This window comes from Acanthisitta chloris, unplaced genomic scaffold (assembly GCF_000695815.1).
Source record: "Acanthisitta chloris isolate BGI_N310 unplaced genomic scaffold, ASM69581v1 scaffold5498, whole genome shotgun sequence".
NCBI lineage: Eukaryota > Metazoa > Chordata > Aves > Passeriformes > Acanthisittidae > Acanthisitta > Acanthisitta chloris.
This window is the reverse complement of record NW_008688586.1, coordinates 120,869-139,139: the sequence shown is the minus strand read 5'-3', so window position 1 is coordinate 139,139 and position 18,271 is coordinate 120,869. Positions and strand designations below refer to the sequence as shown.

The following is an 18,271-nucleotide window of genomic DNA, read 5'->3' as shown; positions in this document are numbered from 1 at the left end:
GCTGAAGAAAATGATGAGAGTAGTGAAAACTGTGAGCTTGTTTTCATCCTTTGGTAACTGGTGTGATGCCTTGTAACTTCTTGATCTGGGGAAACAGTGCACACTGCAACTTGCTGTTAGGATGACACAAGTGTATCATGGTCCGATCTGAAATGCACAGCCGCATGAAGAGGGAGCACTATGTTTCATGCTTAGCATCTATTTAGTTAGGATATCTTATTTCTTGTATTCCAGAGGCTTTTCCTTGCAACTCTCTCACTCAACTATTCTAATTAGTGATTTTGAAGCTCAAGGCTGTTTTCTTTAGTGTGGCATTGGTTGGTGTGAGAAGCCCTGCGTTTTCTTGTTTGGTGTTAGGAAACAAGACACTTTCCCTGATAGTATTTCTATGTATTTTAGGGGGTAATAAGATTAATATTTTTTTTCTCAGTCTACCTAGCACAAAGGTCTGTTTCTTGTCAGCTGACTGGCTGACTTCACTTTCAAGCAAGGTCTTAAATTTCCTGCATTTTACTTTGAAACAAGAAAGCCAGCAGGAACTGGCTGGCACTTAGGTTCTGGGAACTGTTGCTGCACAGATAGAGAACTTTTGACTGAATGATTAATATGTTTATCCCTTGTTCAGAGCTAAAGTCCAGTGAAAGCTGGAAAGATCTGTGGGTGTTCAGAAATGTAGGGAGCTTCTAAAAGTGAGTGTTTTTCAATCAGAGGTTGCAAGAATACTTCCTATAAACTTGTTTTACATATTTAAAATGTTTATAGTGCGCTGTAAATACTACTACTGTGTTTGATTCAAGTAGAATTATGGTCATTAAATATAACAAGCTAGTTGTGGGGTTGGTCTTTTTGTCTTTAAAGCCTGAAATTGTTTTGTCATAACCCCTGCAATGAACTAATATGAGATAAATATGTGAAATCTCTTTTATGCAGCTATAAGTAGTTCTTCTTCTGATGACAGCGATGAGGGAACAGATGAAGAAATAAAAAGTGAAGAAAGTGACATAGACGAGAGGACAGAAATGGTATATTCATGAGCTGCTTAACTCAATAGAATTTAAACATCTATATTTGAAACTCTGGGAAAATGGAAGTAGATATAGGCCACAGTTGGTGACTTAGCTGGAATGAAAACCTTAATTTTTCTCTATTCCTGGTGTTTACTGTGATTGAGATTTTGAAAGTTGTACAAGATACCATACTCTTGTAGAATTACTTGATATTAATCTAAAAATACACATTTGTTTCTTTTCCTCTCCTCCACATAAGGCTTATGTGGCGAAGATGTAGCAGACTAGTTTTTTCACATTTGTGGCTGCTTTAAAAATTTACTGGTCCATGCAAGCTGGACAAAGCCTAATAGCTTACAGTAAGGCTCCTATCTACCCAAATGTTTACTGTATTCTAAAAATAATGATTTTATTTTTGTATGACAAAACTTGGTTGTTCTATTGTATCCTGACTATTGAAGTTCTTTTTTTCCACTAGTATTCTTAAGCACAACCAGTATATTGTTTCTTACACTGCTCTGTTGTAGAAAGAAGAACAAGACACACACACAAAAAGGGACATGGAAGAAAGAGCAATAAGCATAGAAATTCCTGAAGTCTTGAAAAAGAAGCTTGAGGAAGACTGCTACTATATTAATAGAAGAAAAAGGGTATGAAATAAAAGCTGTGAAATGAATGTGCATGAGGGTGTGGGGAGGATATGAGAAGTTGTTTTTCCATTTACCACATCTGGGTTTTTTAACTTCATGGCAAAGGTGAGCTTAGTATAAGGAAGAATAAATGAATGTAGGGGGCAGACTTTTCTGTAGCTAACCCAACGACTTGTCATATTTTCTAGTGTAGTGTTCCAGTACCCAACTGTGATTGTTTCTTAATGCTGGAAATGTAGCAACCTCGTTAACCCAGCCACGTTTTTTGTTTCTCAGATGTTTACAAAGGGATGATCAAAAATGCAGTTTAAGGGTTTAAATTAATGAGACCTAAAATAGCTTCATGCACTAGAAACTAATTGAAAGTTTTAACTTGATATACTTACTCATTGTTTTTATAAAAGACATTAATTTGTTGTTTCTCTTTCAGCTAGTGAAGCTTCCGTGTCAAACCAATATAATAACCATCCTGGAGTCATATGTGAAACATTTTGCTATTAATGCTGCTTTTTCAGCCAATGAAAGATCTCGGCACCATCAGATGACTCCACACGCTAATATGAATCTTCATTATGTGCCACCGGAGAAGAAGTAAGTCAGCTTTAGTCCAGTGCTATTGCCCCAAGAAGAATGACCTTACATTCTGTGTTCTGTTTCATGGCTGTTCACTTCTGTGAGCTTATACCATGATGTGTGTCTACTTAGAGGGCTTAAAGTGTTTGACAGATACTTGTACAGTAACACTGACAATTTGTTTATCAGTGAGAGAGTTCCTATATTCTGAAAAGTCATTATGCAACAGTGAATGTTGTGACCCATTTGGAAGAATGTGTTGCTGTTGTCAATGTGAAGAATATCTATCTGATATGAGAACACTCTGCTTACATAAAACTGATCAGGTTCAAGTTTTATAAAGGCTAAAAATTCAGTACAAGTACTTTAAAAAAAACCCTCCAAGTGCAGGGTTTTGTTTGGGGTGTTTTGGCTTGTTTTAATTGACATGTGATCTTAAATCCTAGAGCAAATTTGTAGGAAAACTGTGTGTAGTAATGCCTGTCCTGTTTGTTAAAACTGATTATGTCTTAGTTTCTGTTTTCTCAGCTGGGCTGCATATTCTTCCATCTACAAATGCATTAGCCCTGCGTGTTTGCACTGTGTTATTTTCTGTTTGGTTTAAGATTCTCCATAATAGATGAGACTGTTTCTTATCTAAGTCTACACTGGGGTGAAATTGTGTATTTTCTCAAAGAGAAATCTTGACTTGTGTTGCAATGTTCTGTTTCAATGGTGCATAATTATGCTATTCTGTGCAATATTTTGGTCTACATGTGTGTCTAGGTTTATGTTGGTGTCATTCATTCTTTGACAGATTAATGATGTTTTTCCTGCTTTGTAGTATAATCTACCAAACAAAAAAGTGAAATACCAGAAATATGAATAGAAGGTTGTGCGCACATTATAATTTTTAAAGGTGTATGTTTAAGTAACATCCTCAATAAAGACAGTGCTTTAACAGGGATATTGTGTATCATTTTGGTGATTCATTAAGTAGGAGAGATTCAGCTGTCAACTTGATTGTATTGCCCTTACTGTGCTAACACTGAAGGCTGTTGACCTTCTTGGATGTGATAGAATTTCTGCACATGATGGTCCCCTGACCCATTTTAAATGTAATGTTAAAAAAAAAAGGGTAGTGGTTTTAGGAAGTGGTATCAGATGGTAATAGAAGGTTTGAAATTTCTAACATGGGTCATTTTGACAGAATCAAATTTCTGTTACCACACACATATATTCACTTGAAACCTGAGAGGGGAATTCCTTAATAGAGGTGAGAGGTGTTGCAGATGGGCTGCACTCGGTGCTCTTGGTTCTGCTTTTAACAGCACATGTACTCACCATATAACATTCTGAGTCCTTTACACCTGCCTAAAACTGAAATTTCCTAGTGGCCTCAAAATGTAGTGCTTTGATTACTGGAGCAGACCATTGGACACTGATCTCCAGTGCAAGCATACCTGGTTTTGTTGATTCACTGGATATCTCTTAAGCACAGCCTTAACTGCATCTTAGCAGCTACAGATCAAATTCTGCATATGCCTTCTAGACAGTCTCAGTCTGTTGAGTTTTTCTGGGTGGTGCCTCTTTTTTTCAGTGTACTAAACTTGGAAAAACAAAATATGCTTACATGAAAAACATCAGTAAATAGTAATAGAACAATTGTATGATTTTGAGCTTTTGAAGTAGACTTTTGAAAAATGTGTTTCTGAAGTTAAGAAGAGCAATCACTGTCTTCTTAAGTATGCTTTTAATCACTTATCATTACTCAGTGATTAGATCAACATATTGTAGTTATGATGTTAATGGTCTGTATTATGAGGCAATTTTGTACAACTGTGCTGAAAAATTTTGACATGCAACTTCGAAATTTTTTTCCCCTCTAGTGTTGAGCTATGTAAAGAGATGGTGGATGGGCTGAGAATAACCTTCGATTTCACACTTCCATTAATTTTGCTCTATCCTTATGAACAAGCTCAATTCAAGAAGGTGACTTCATCAAAATTCTTTCTTCCTATCAAAGAAAACTCAACAAATACTAACAGGTAGGTTGGGTATAAGAAGCTCAAGAAGTTTGTCTCCTGAGGAAAACGTAGTAGAATGTGGTATTTGTGTTTTTTACCTTCTATTTGAAAATAAATATACCTCTGGAAAATAGTATTTAATGGCAAGTCTCGTGGCTCTTGAGTAACTGGGAGCAGATTGTCTAAGCCACATAAGTGTTTTACAAGATCTGTGAAACTAGAAGAACTTCTTTTGCAGGTAGAGAGCCCTGATCTCTTCAATACTTTATTTCCTAGGAATCAGGAGGAGCTTTCCCCCAGTCCTCCTCTGTTGAATCCACCAACGCCTCAGTCGACGGACAGCCAGCCCCCCGCGGGGGAGCCAGCCACGCCGAAGCGGCGCAAAGCGGAGCCCGAGATCCTGCAGTCGCTGCGACGTTCCACGCGGCACAGCTCCAACTGCGACCGGCTGTCGGAGAGCAGTGCCTCCCCACAGCCCAAACGGCGGCATCTGGAGACCCCGGCCTCCATGCCGAAGCTTTTTTTGCACCTGGAAAAAAGTAGGGCTTGCCCTTTAAATTGTTGATCTAGTCAAAGCGTAAAGTTGAGTTGTTTTTCTTTAATGCGGTGTGGGCACTGTTGTTAGCGTAGAAAACACGTAATCACTGAATGATTCTATGGGTGCTTTTATTGAAGAGCTCTGGGGGTTGGGGTACAGACCCAAATCTGACTCCGACATGGATCTGAGATGGATACATTTTTATACTCTTCTCTTACATAACCATAGGTTAATCATTACATTACTATTATTCTATTGATTTCACCCAAGCATGGATCCCAGTTGCTTTTGATTATTGTTACAATCCTCCCTAGGCATAACTTCAAGTTCCCTTTGATCATTGTTATAGTGCCCCCAAACATAGTTTCAAGATCTTATAATGATAATCTATTAACCAGGCAAATAATAATCTATTAATCAAGCAGATATGTGCAGATGGATATGCAAGTACATACAAGTTCACGTTGCTCTACTAAACATAATATCCATCTTTGTCACTAAGGTCTACCTTGACTACCACACTTCCAAACATTTTACTCTATACTATCGCTGTGAACTGAATAATCAAAGTGTAAATTCATTACTTTTGTATCAATTATTTATCTCTGAGTCCTTATACAAGAGAGAAATATAAAGCAATATTCTCAGTACGTTGGTACTGTATTTTTCCCACAGAATTCTATGAGCTGCTTTTCTGAGAGCCTCCTTTAGGATAGCCTTTATTGAATTGGGGTGTTTAAAACTTCAAACAGTTTAGCAGCAGGCCTTAGGTGTGTTTAATGGCTTATAATTCCTTGAAACAAGTAATGGAATTTATTTCTGTTTTCTCTTGTTTTTGCTTTTCTTTTGAAGAAACCCCTGTCCATAGTGGGTCGTCTTCACCTATAACTTTGACTCCTAGCAAAGAAGGGAGCACGGTGTTTACTGGCTTTGAAGGTAGAAGAAACAATGAATTGAATGAGGTAACTGATTTTTTTTTTAATGTTACTTGATTGAAGGTTTCATGGACCTTTGAGTTGGGCTGTGTAAAAAAAAAAAAAAAGGCTTTGTTAGTATTACTTATTTCAAATTTGAATTTGAAGTTCCGTGCAGGCTAAATGATTTATGATGTTACAAAGATTTCATAGCCAACATTTTTATGTTTAGGTTTTGTCCTGGAAATTGATGCCAGAGAATTATCCACCAAGTGATCAGCCACCACCTCCCTCATATATCTATGGATCTCAACATTTGCTGCGGATGTTTGGTAAACTGATGCTAAACTCTGTGTTCAATCAAAATTTCTTTATTTTCATTCTATTTCAGTGCTCATATCTGTGTGATTTTTCTGTTTGCTTTATCACATTGAGTTCTATTCTTGGAGAAATGTGCATTTTAATCTATTTGGAACTTTTAGACTATTCATAGATCCAGTTATCTTCTACTGGCTCTATAAGCCTCGTTTAAGAAAAGCAAACCAGTGTTACTTCCAATACACTGTCAAACATCATTAAACCAAGCAGCATTCACTTTCTCAGCATGTTCCTATTTAGTAATGCTTTGAAAGATAACCAGGTATCTTAAAAGGAAAAACAAGGTCTGAAGGGAGAAGGAATTTTTATATTCTTTTCTGTATAGTAGATAAAAGTAGTTAAAAGTTGCTTTTTACAAGAACAGGTGTAAACATTATTTCTTTTATTTACAGTAAAGCTACCAGAAATACTGGGGAAGATGTGCTTTCCTGACAAAAACCTAAAGGCTTTAGTAAAACACTTTGAAATGTTTCTGAGGTAATGTAACACCATATACCACTGTAATGTATTCATTTTTACATAGACATAAATGTTCTGAAACGACAAAGGGGGTTTAAAATAAGATCTTAATTTTCTGTAACTACAAGAATGTGATAAAATTAATATACAATTTTAACAATAACAGTCTGAGTGAAGATTCATGTAAGGTTTTTGACTGTGTAATTTAGATTGAAGGGAACTTGGATTTCCTACTTCAGGTTTTGATAAACACAGGGGTCGAGAATTCAACTGTAGAAGTCCATTTGCTACTGTGTATAGAGTAACAAGTCTGACTTAGTTAAGAAGCATGTTTTAGGAAGAAGTGCAAAGTCTGCATTGTTATTTTTTGAGAGCATAATCTTGAGAGTTTTGATCTGTCAGTACTAGAAGAGGGAGCAATGTTTGGTTTAAAACATGCTTTTAATTATGGCAGTTCCTTAGAAGGAATGTCTGTCCTAATTGAGCTTTGAACAGAATGGTTTCTTTGTTAGGCAATGCAGTGGTTTGTAGAGATACCTAATCTCTATCTGACCACACTAGTTCTACAGCTGCACTCACATCTGCACCATGGGCAGCTTTGTCAGGTATTGTACTTTGTAACTCTGCATGACATTGAGGTGGTAGTTAGATTCCTCTAGTGTGGCACTGTGTAGTGCAGCATCAATACAGTGGAAAATAAAACTGCCAAGGATAACTTAGAGGAGAAGGTCTTGTAAATGGTGAACATTTGGAACAAATGTACAATTTTTAACTTAATTTTGGTCAATGACTTAAGTAGCCACATACTGAAAAGTAACGTATTATTCTAGCATAAATGAAAGTCCTCTTAGAGACCAGGGAGATGAGAGCTTTAAAATGCTTTTACTTTAATTGTTAATTTACATCAAAAGCTGTCTCAAATGTTGATTTCTGCAATGCAAAATTTTTCTCTTGAAGCATTTGATTGCTAAGTTTTACTGATTAATTTTTACTTCTGTTTTGTCAGATCCTTGTTGGCATTCAAAATGCCTTTAAGTTAAACAGGAGCATTAGTGCTCATTGTTGGAAACTTGTTTTTGCTTGGAGTGACTATTTCTTAGGGAGCTTAGCTCACTGTGGATCAGATTGGTTTTTATCAGACCTTTGCCTGTTACAAGTTCTTTGGTGGTGATCAGAGCAGTTCTCTAGTATCTTGAATGCAGTGTCTTGATACCCATTCTGTGGATGAGTTGTGGTGGACTAGAATAGAGGGAAGGAGAAACTTGTCCCCTACTCCCCATATAAGTAGGGAGGTGACTAAACTTAAAGTTCTAGTGGTAGTATCTGTATGTGTCTTTATTCTTCCAGCTGACCATCTTGTTGAAATGTGTAGTCATCTATAAATAGAAATAAAAATAAATAATGCGATGTTGCATTTTTAGGTCAGATAGAACTCTGTGCTTTTGAAGCAAATCTCTCAGTAGTTCCCACTTCCCATGCTTTGTGTTGTGGCCCCAAGTGCCCTGAGTATGCAAGCTTCATTCCTTGTAGGAAACACTTAGCCAAAGTGTGTTTCAGTCCTCAAGACCAGGCTACAACTAAACTAAAATGAGCCCCCCAAGGCAAACATAGTGTGGATATCACATAGGTTACAACAAAATATTTGAAGGCTGTGTGTTTTTTCAGGTGCTTTTATTTTAGACACTGTCACAAAGACTTCCAAGTTACGGTTACTCCTGTGGGAATCATTTGGTCTTAGGTAGCTTTGTCATAAATACTCTATTCTTATCCTTACCATCTATGCTGCTGTGTATTCAAATACATAACATAGAAACCAGTGCAAATTATTACATTTGTTTTTCTCAACACATATTCATGGTGCCTTGAGATGTTTTTCATTTGAGTGTTTATTTCTTGGTCTCATATGTCATTCAAAGTTGTCAAATAATTACATTTTCTAGAAACTTGTTCATGCTTGATTTTTATCACAGAAAGAGTTCTGCATTATCTGTTTCTAATCACAAGAGAAAACTTGAGGTTGAGGTGACATCTTGTACTAGTTCTTCAATTTTCACCTTTTTTTCTTTTTGGGTGGGGAATGAAAGGATTAATGGATGTTTATTATAAATATTTTATATCAGTTGTGTTCTGGCTTACCTTTTGAAAGATAAGAGCTGCCCTACAAGGTCTGTATGCATTAGATGATAGCAGCCAGTTTACTTAAGACTGCTTAATTTTTTTTATTTAGTGAGTTGCTCTTGAGTGACAAGCTGAAGTACTCTCCTTGTCTTTATTTTTCTAATAGCAGACAAGGGATTGATGTATCAGTTTGCATTAATAAAACTGCTTCTGAGTCTTCTTCAATGTCTGTGTAGAGTAGTCCAAGCATAAGTAGTTTCTGTATTTTTAAATATAACTTTTCATGTGGTACACAACTGATTTAGTTCTTGCATAGATACTGATGTAATTTTGAATTAGGCTAAAATTTATGGTTTTATTTAACATTTGTACCATTAATCTTACATAGGGTGAGAAACTAGGACTTAGTTAATATAATGCTTTGTCTTGAAGCTTGTTTTATTGAGTTTACTCAGTACTTGATAGATGCATTAAATTCACTTTGAGATGCTACCTGGGTAATATTTTCCAGTCATGCCCTCAGACTGCTGCTAGACAAGATTGTTCTTGGTTTCCCAGACAACATATATTTTCAAGGAATGTATGAAAGGGATCTTTTTGATGTTCATGTTAAGTAGAAGCTGTACCCTTGGTGCTCAGTGCAGATTCCTACAAGTGTGCATAATGGAAATTTCTTCATGGAGAACATGAAAGTTGATTTCTCAGTTATAGAATTTGCAGCAGTAAAGAAAATAAGTTTCTTGAATTAAGTACAAAACTCTTGAGTTTTCAAATTATTTAGGTCTGATATAATTTCTAGTACTTGCAGTCTGAAATGGACTTAGAGACAAACTCACTGGCTGGTTTCACTTAATTTCACATGCAGTTTTGAGTTTAGTCTTCAGGAGCAGGTGGAAGCTAGTGCAGTAACTGGTGCTTACTAACTGGTAATGTGACTCGTGAAGGATCCCTGGTTAAATCTTCTTGCCTCTTAACAGTTTTTGAGTAGAGGAAGTATTTAACCAATTCCATTATTTCAGCCATTTTTTCAATGAAATGCTGTATGTGCTGTATTTTATGACTTCTTGGTACTGTGAGGTGCCTGCCATGCCTCCAGGGGCTGCTTCAGTGATGAGAAATGGTAGGCAAGAAGGTGCCAGCTTGTTTTGCTGTTGCCATTGATTTGAGCACAGCTTGGACATGGAAAACTGTTTGGAGAACAGAGAGGTCACTGCTCAGGATGATTGACCAATAAGAGGTAGTTAACAATTAGGAGAATACAGTATGTCTGTTTTTGCAATAGCAAGATACATCTTCCCTGAGGTAATTTCAGTCAATGTCATTTGCATTTTAGGAAAAAAGGTAAACCCAAGAGGTACAACACTTGAGAAAGACAGGTTTTTTGACTTTCATGAAATACAAGAGAATGAATAAATTATGAAATACGTCTAAAATAATGCTTCTAAAATTTTTAATAAGTTTTTTTTTCAAATGAGACCAATATGTATTATTTCACATTGTGGAGAACTAATTTCTTAATGGTCCAATACTTTAGTTTTGTAAAAAACCCACAGATATCTCAAACTGAGTATATCCCATAAGTTTATCTCATTTTTTTCCTGACTTCTACAACCTGTTTGTGTCTATTGCGCCACTCTGCTCTGTGGGTAGAAAAGTATTGTGATACTCTTGAGTATTTTTTGAGAAGGAAGCCTAATCAGTATGTGACCAAATTAGAGGACTGGGATAATAAAATGTGTTTATATAGAAAGATGACAAGTAGTCTTAAGCAATAGAACTTTGGTTTTGACAGCATAGTAATTTTATTATATATAACTGCAGTGGTGAATTATCACCACTAGTCTGTGCTAATGTCCAATTAATGAGAGGTTATTAGTGTCTGAGAATGGAAAAATGAAGCATTACACATGGTGAATGGAAGAGAAAATATCTTTGGTTAGAGTTGCTGCTCGTCATGAGGAACTCATGTGACTCAATATAGTTGCAAGATGGCAACTAAATAAAAATCACTTTTGGAAAGATCAAAGAATGCAATTATGGCAGTGTTTCTTATATTGGCTATTAATTGATTAATATTACTGAATCTTGCATTTTTTTTTTCCTTTTTTTATGGTCTCTCAATTTTTGGGACTGACTAGTTACTTGGCAGAAAGTACCTGTGCAATGTAGCAGTTACGACATACTAGAAAACTTTATGGAATTGGAGCCAAAATGTGAGGAAATCAAGTTCCTGAGTAAAAAATATTCCTTTGTGTTTGTGCCCTTTAAATCCACATCTCCATTTATAAAGTTTTGAAACACTTCAAAATGAAGGAATTCAGTTTGCACTGTGCCTTATTTTAGGGCATTACTACTGTTGTTTTTGGGCTTCACTGTATTGATTGAATGGGTAGAAAGGTAACTGCCATTTTGGGTCATGTCAGACTTTCAGCAGCTTTATGTTGAATGCTTCTTAATCAGTGAGTACCTGGTATGGTACATGTTCTTATTTTCAGTGGGCTTTTGTTGTCTGATCTGCAGAATATGCTCATCTGTGCTTATTGTTCTTGACTAAGGCTTGGCTGCTTTGCCAGAAATACTTCCTGACACTGCACCATGTGGCTTACTTCTCTTCCTTCTGCTTACCTAATCATCAAGTGTCTGGGTATTTGAATGAGCATATTGCTAGTCATAATAGTGGAGGTTTGGATCATGCATCTAAATTGAGAGGCTGCCCAAAATATTTGATATGTGGTATGGTTGCTTCTTTAGAAGGCAACTCTGAGGATCCAAGCTGGTCTTGACAAAAGTGGGTCCTCACCCTCAAGACCAACCCAGGACTTCTGTATTGAGCTCTTGTGGGACTTTTCCCAAAAAGTCTATTAGAAGTTGCCAGTTTTAATTTTCAGTCACTCAGCCTGATTATTGGAAGTGTTATGTTGGCAGCTTGGCCTCTTCACAGTTCTCTTCACTTGCCCTTAAAGGGCCAAGAAAGATAATCTTGAATTCTGTATATGGATGAGTGCCAAGAGTCTAGTCAACAAGAGGCCATCCTTTAGCATGGTTCTTGAGACACTAGGTGTTGGAATAAGCATCTGAAACTTTTCAGTTCACTTGTTCTGCTGACTTCATTTGCCTTTGTTTTGGTGTTTTTTGCCCTAAATAGCCTTCCAGATGGAGACATGCCTTTAAATTGGGGAAGGGGTGGAGATTAAGTGGTGGCATTGCTTTTTGTGTGAAACTAAAGCCTTTTGCCTTTCAAACCCTACATTTGAGTAGTAGTCTCAGAGATGAGAACTTCATAATCTCTAAATGACATTTCTTTTGATGAGATGACTCATAGAGTTAAGACCTTTAATACTCTTTTAGCAAACTCCTTTAGCCTGATTGTTACAGTTGCCTTTCAAACAGCATCTTCTTCAGGCCACTGATCTCATCAAAGCATCTGCTTACCTTCCAGAATGCTGTAGAGAAAGTGTGTGAGATGTCACCTTTCTGGAAACTTTTCCTTTGGACTCTGTATTCTTATACCTTAATGGCTGAGGTTACCTTTCTAAAAATTAAGGTTTTCTTTTCTTTGTCATTTTCCTACTTTTCAGGCTGTCCCTGAGTTTAGTCATATAATGGTAGCTGATGTTTAGAAGAGGGGTTTTTTTCTTAATGCAGCAACTGTTCAGGTAATGAGTTGTGTTGACGCTGTCAAGACAAGGCCCTTTTTGTCTTGAGAGATGATGCTCTTAAAGCTCATTAATTCAGTGACTCATGTTGAGAAATGTTCCTGACATGTGTCAAGTGGCCATCTAATGTGGATAGTGATAAGTCTGTGCCTCTTTTTGGTAGATCTGCCTGTATAACAGTCAGATGGTAGAACATTTGTGAGGCTATTGCTTGGAGTCACCTGAGGTGAGCTTGTTTACAGCTCACACATTTAAAGATGAGAACACAGGAATTCTTCAAACAGGTTGCCTGTGTCTTTTTCCCTTGTTTCCATCCCCTCTAGTCCTTTCTGAAGTGTTGCCCTTTTAGGAACCTGTGGTAGAGGGGAAAATAGCTGCATTATGCCATGTTAACTCTGTATTCTGAGCATGAGTATAAAGCATGATTTTTCTTTTTGAGGAATGCTTATGATGAAAAAAGCCTTAGTCTTGCATTAGGGTGCTGGTGTGGACTGTGCATCTCAAACTTGGTTACTTGTAAGCAGTTTCACTGTGTACATGTATGCACATGAACTCTGTAAAAAAAGGCAGTAATGCAGCAGGTGACTGAATTGATCAGATTTGTAAGTTAAAAGTAATGAAACAGTTGCTGAATAGCTCAACAGCAATGTGCTGTCTGATCTATAGTTGAACATTGACTCTGTCTGCTAAGTACAGCTCCCTCTGCCTTTAAATCTTGGCTCATGACTTGCAGGTACCAGTGTAATTGATCTTGGTGCTATTTTAGCTTGTCCAAGGGCAAAGCACTAGTGAAATATCCAGTAGGTAAGAGTCTTAAGAGATTCCTAGTATTTCTGTGCTAGCATTCTGCAGTGCAGTGTAGTTTAAATAGAAAGCACCTTCAGTAAGGGCTCCTGCTCTTTGTATACAGATATGCAAGGTTTGGGACAGAAGCTGACCATGTGTTCTTTCATCAGTTTTCTCCCACTTTTTCTGCAGAATAGAATTTGTGTTTGCTAGCTCTGGGGTATTTTGCTTTTCACAACTGTTACATGAGGAACAGGGAGATGTACATTTGACTGTGTGCGTTCTGCCTGCCTTTTTTTTGAGCTGTAGCTGTGGCACAAGCATCTCAGCTAAAATGTCTCATCTCTACCAGCTGTCACTTTAGCATGCACCAAACTGGCATGTATGACTGATGATTTTAAGCAAAAGTCAGGAAATTTGTAAGAGAAAATGAGCCTGTTTACCATTACTTGCTGTTAAACTTACTGGAATTGTCAGGTGCCCTCTGAAGGTTCCTTTGGTTTAGTGTTCCTATAAAACCTGCTCCCTTGTATGATCTAGCTCTTAGTACTGTTCTGCTGAATGCAAACAGAAATACTGTTTACATTCAGTAAATTTTCATTAGTCTGTGTAGTCTTTTAGTCTTTTGAAGTCATTAACATGTGTTAATGAAGAATTCTTAATTAAATAACATTTGTGGCTCATTTTAATCTTGTGCAATCTAAATACATTAGATGTTAGATGCAAGTCTGCTAAATTTTAGGCATTACCACACTCAGTTCATACCAAGCCCTTATATCCCAGAAAATGATTTGTAGCTAAAGTCAGGGGTCGTAGCAGTTGATGACTCAGGTATTTTATTAGCTTTTAAATTGCTGTGATTTCAGTAATCTTTTATAGTGGTTTTCCAAGAGTTAGGGGTGTGTAGTGGAAATGAATTATATGTTTCAGTGAAGATTAGGACAATCTGATTGTGTGAATTGTTTTTCTGTTTCTTTAGATTGCATTCTGTGGGGAGGGGTGGTGGTGGGGAAGGCATTTCATAAAGTATTGGAGCAATTTATGGCCTGGTAAGCCTAGAAAAGTAGGTGGTCTATGGTTTTAATGACAAGGGCTAGTATATAACTGAGTACTGTGGTTCAAACAGTATATTAATCAAATATTAGTGAATTTAATTTAGATTTATCCTCATCTTTTTAGAACAGAATAAAATGTTTGGGTTTTTTTCTGGTTCATTCTTTTGCCACAGTTTAACTAATTTGGATTCACTGCTTAGTAGTTTGTTATATTGGCTGTGACTGTCTGTCTTTTGTTCTTTCAGGGGAAAATATTTTGCTGATATTTTTATTTCATTTATTTAAACACCTTTATTTCTGTACATAGGACATTGGTGTAATGCAACTGTAACATGCTGTAATATTAAAACCAATTCGGTTTTGATTTAGCAAAATAGTTTTCATAGGAGTTCTTTTTAAAGTTCTTTCTGAGCCTTAATGACATAATGTTTTTTGCTGTGTGCTTTTTAATAAAATTGGAAATTGCTCTTGGACCCAATGAGAAATCAGCATAGGATGAATGCTTAGAAATAAAAAGTGTGTTAAATACTTAATGCACTCAGGATTGCATGAATGAAGACTGTGTGGACCTTTAAATTTACTTAGCTCTTACACATTTATTACAATAACTTGTGTAGTGTTAGTCTGTGGCAGAGCCAGTTGGATCCTTTCTTTAAAGACAAGAAGATTCTTCTCTGCTTTGGCACTACCTGCCCAGCCTAGTAGTGCCAGAAATTGTGCCTGATCAGACACTTGCATGAGTCACATAACAGCACCTTTTCTGCTCAATTGTTTAGTAATATTTAAAAACAAAAATGAGCTGCCATTTTATCTCCTGGAAGCATATTGGTTGTCCAGCCAGTTCACCTGTGTGTCTTAAACTGAAACATGTTACATCAGAAACCATTCTAGGTCCCTCTGCACTGTTAATTACAGAACTCCCATGAAATAAGCAAGGACGGAGGAAGTTGACAAAGTGCCTTCTAAATAAATGGTGTCATGCTGAAGGATTGGTTTATTCTAAAAAAGCTTGTGTTTCTCACTGCTTTTTCTAGAATTAGTAGGATGTAACCAGTTATTCCTCCAGTTTGGCACTTGTTTGATGCCCATGTTTCAGTACAAGGATTGGGGGCGTGTGGGAAAAATCAACCTTTTTTCATTTATCTGCATTTTTGTGCTGTCACCATTTTCTGTGAGCTCTCAGCAATCAATCTATTCCTTATTAATTTTAAATTGCTTTGTATAGAGAATCTTGTCAGTATTCTTTGATGGTTTTGCTCTCTTAAGATCAAAGGACTTGCCTGGTTCAGGCAGTGTAGCAGTGAGTGAGGTTGGACAAACACTATGGTTTATATGGCGTTTGCCTGTACATTTTTTTAAATTTGGACTTTGTGTCCAGAGTATTGGCCATGCAAAACTGGTATTTTTAGCTTCCAGTAGCAAAGTCATCACCGTAGCCACTGTTCCCTGAGAGAACCCAGATTCTGCAAGTGACGTTGTTTCCTGTCATTTCTGTTGCTCCCTACTCTAACTCAGAATGTGTAGCTAACATTTTGCCATGTTTATTGATGCTGATCTTTAATAGCCAGGAATTTTTGAAGTTCTGTGGATTTTTTCTGAAGTGCAGCTTGGTTGTGTACCTCAGAGGTTAAGAACCATTTTGCCCTTTTGCCCCCTTTTATATACCTAGTATCTTTGATTACAAAGGAAAGAGCAGAGAGCTTATAGTCACTTTAGGTGTTTGTTACAGCTGTTAGTAGCATAACTGTTTATTTTCAGTCCTAAACCAGAGAAACAGTTGTGTGTTAGCAGAACAGGAGGACATCATAAAATACTGGGTGCTTGGCTGTTTGAATAATAGTTGAAGACCATCTTGCAGAAATATGAAATAAAAGACTACATTTGTGAAGGATGTGGTTTGTCTCTGAGAGCTGTATTTAAATGAGGTACTCATGAAAGATGGAGACCCTAAATGCACAGGCACATGAAACAACAAATCATGGCTTTACTTACCTTAAAAGGTAGAGCTTGACTTAATTGCTCCTGGACATTTGTATAAGATATTAACATAGTGATAACTTAAAATACTGGTTTGGACATAAACGAAATAGTATGCTAAGCAGGTGACTCACGGAAGTTGCAGAAAGATCTCTTAACTTTATTTTCCTTACGTGATAGTTCTTTGGATTCTTTTTCTGAGTGTACTTCAGCATTTGGATTTTTTCTTTATTAAGGTTAAGCAATTTTTTAATGCTATTTGGATTTCAGAATGACAGGGGAAAGCTGTTTCTCACTATGTAAAACTTTGAAATTTGGCATACAAAAGGCTTGTCCTAATTTTTACAGCTGTAATAATTCTTAATTCCCAGGCTGTGGTTTTGCTTAGCTTAAAAATTAATTTGAAAATAGCTTTTCTCTTAAATGTTTCATGATCTGTTCTTTTTTTTTTTTTTTGTGTGCTTTCTTCTCAGGTTTTTAGCAGAATACCATGATGATTTCTTCCCAGAATCTGCTTATGTAGCTGCATGTGAAGCCTACTACAGCACTAAAAATCCTCGGGCGATCTACTGAAGCTATTAATAAAGATTAAATCTTACTATACATTGCCCATGACAATGCTATGTGGCTACAAGATGAGGATGAAAAAGGAATTAAAACAACCTCTGGAGTTGAAGAAATAGGAAAATATCTTTTGTGGTGGTTGGATTACTTAGGAATGGAGAACTACTTTTTTGAGATGTGTATAGACAGCGCTGTGAGTCGCTTAGAGGATTGGATATAAATCTGACTCCAGATGAATGAAGAAGCCTTGTTATAACTTCTAATGCATAGAACTGCATGGGACTATTAAAGAGCAAAGGAGGCAAAAGCAGATGCATTAGCAACAGGACATTTTCATGAAGATAAATCATCATGCTGCGTTTGACTTTAGCTCAGCCTCTCCAGCCTAAGAAATAAGACTTGACTACACAGTTACACGAAGAGAATGTGTAACTGGTATCTTAAAGATTGTTTTCCTCACAGATTACACATCATTTTGTGGAACTGTCATGATAGAAAGGATTGCTTAATGTACAGGTGGTTTCGCCATTTGGCTAGCATGACATCTGCCTCAAGAATGACTTTGTTGCTTGAATGAAAGATGTTGCTTACTCTGCATTTTGCAAAGGTGTATATAGCCCTTTCATGGTAAGGCTGCCAGAGTTCCAAACAGACTATACATTGCCAGGAATTCAACATTTCTCTGGCAATAAATGATTTCCAGAGCCATTATGAAAGAACTGGTTTTCTACAAGTAAGTGGAGAAGTCAATAAAGTCATTGCAGTTTTAACTGGCAAACACTTATGTTCTTAATAAAGTTCACAGTGGCTGCTGTGTAAATGTGTGATTTTGATGGTCTAAAACATCTTGTTTGTGCTTAATTAGTGTTTTTGAGAGTGTTGAGTGTTTGTATAATGAGAGGTGGGAGCATTGACAACATATGGAGACAAGCCCTCCTATCACTGGGTGTTCTTCTGCAGACTTGAAGGATGTCTCTTTAGACAGTTTTAGACACTTTAGCTCTGGAAATAGCAATTCAGTGAGAACTGAGTTCCTAGAAATCTGACAACACATGCAGTAGAAATTAATTGAAACATAATTCTTGTCATTGAACTTTGTCCATGACTTACAACTCTGGCCTTCAGAATCCTCTGCAATGTCAAGATAAACACAGATTTTAAAAACACTGAGAGAAATAGGACTCTGGCTTATATACTACTGCATTAATTACTCTGTAATCCTTCCTGGTTCAGAAAACTTCATTAGAATGCTACCTGTAATGCAAAACTCAACAGTTTCCTTACAGATTTGCAGAAACTAGTAATTTGGAGAAACCATCTTTCAAATGTAAATGGCAAGCTTAGTCTAAGAGACTGAAGGAGATCTGAAATGTACTGTTGACATTCATTGTCCCTCACTTTTCAGAATACACAGATATATTCAAGCTTTTAAACTGAAAAAATAAGGATTACCATGGTTTAAGCAATTTGTGCTAGTTTTTAGAAAACCTTCTATAAAATGTCTGTTAAGCTGGTTGTTAAACCAATGTCTGGCATAGATGCATGCAGGTTTGGTGATTGTTATTTCTAAAGATGACCAATTAGCAGTAC

The 18,271-nt window shown here is 36.7% G+C and overlaps 1 protein-coding gene across 1 annotated transcript; it reads left to right on the top strand.

The window, feature by feature from the left end:
• Nucleotides 1-13: 13 nt before the first annotated feature.
• Nucleotides 14-17,017, top strand: MSL3 (male-specific lethal 3 homolog (Drosophila)). The gene is made up of 9 exons (XM_009081071.1): nucleotides 14-31; nucleotides 1,535-1,657; nucleotides 2,088-2,248; nucleotides 4,099-4,257; nucleotides 4,513-4,775; nucleotides 5,627-5,736; nucleotides 5,921-6,020; nucleotides 6,459-6,543; nucleotides 16,591-17,017. Exons 1-9 carry the CDS (start codon nucleotides 14-16, stop codon nucleotides 16,688-16,690), a joined length of 1,119 nt encoding a protein of 372 aa, XP_009079319.1. The 3' UTR covers nucleotides 16,691-17,017.
• Nucleotides 17,018-18,271: the final 1,254 nt, after the last annotated feature.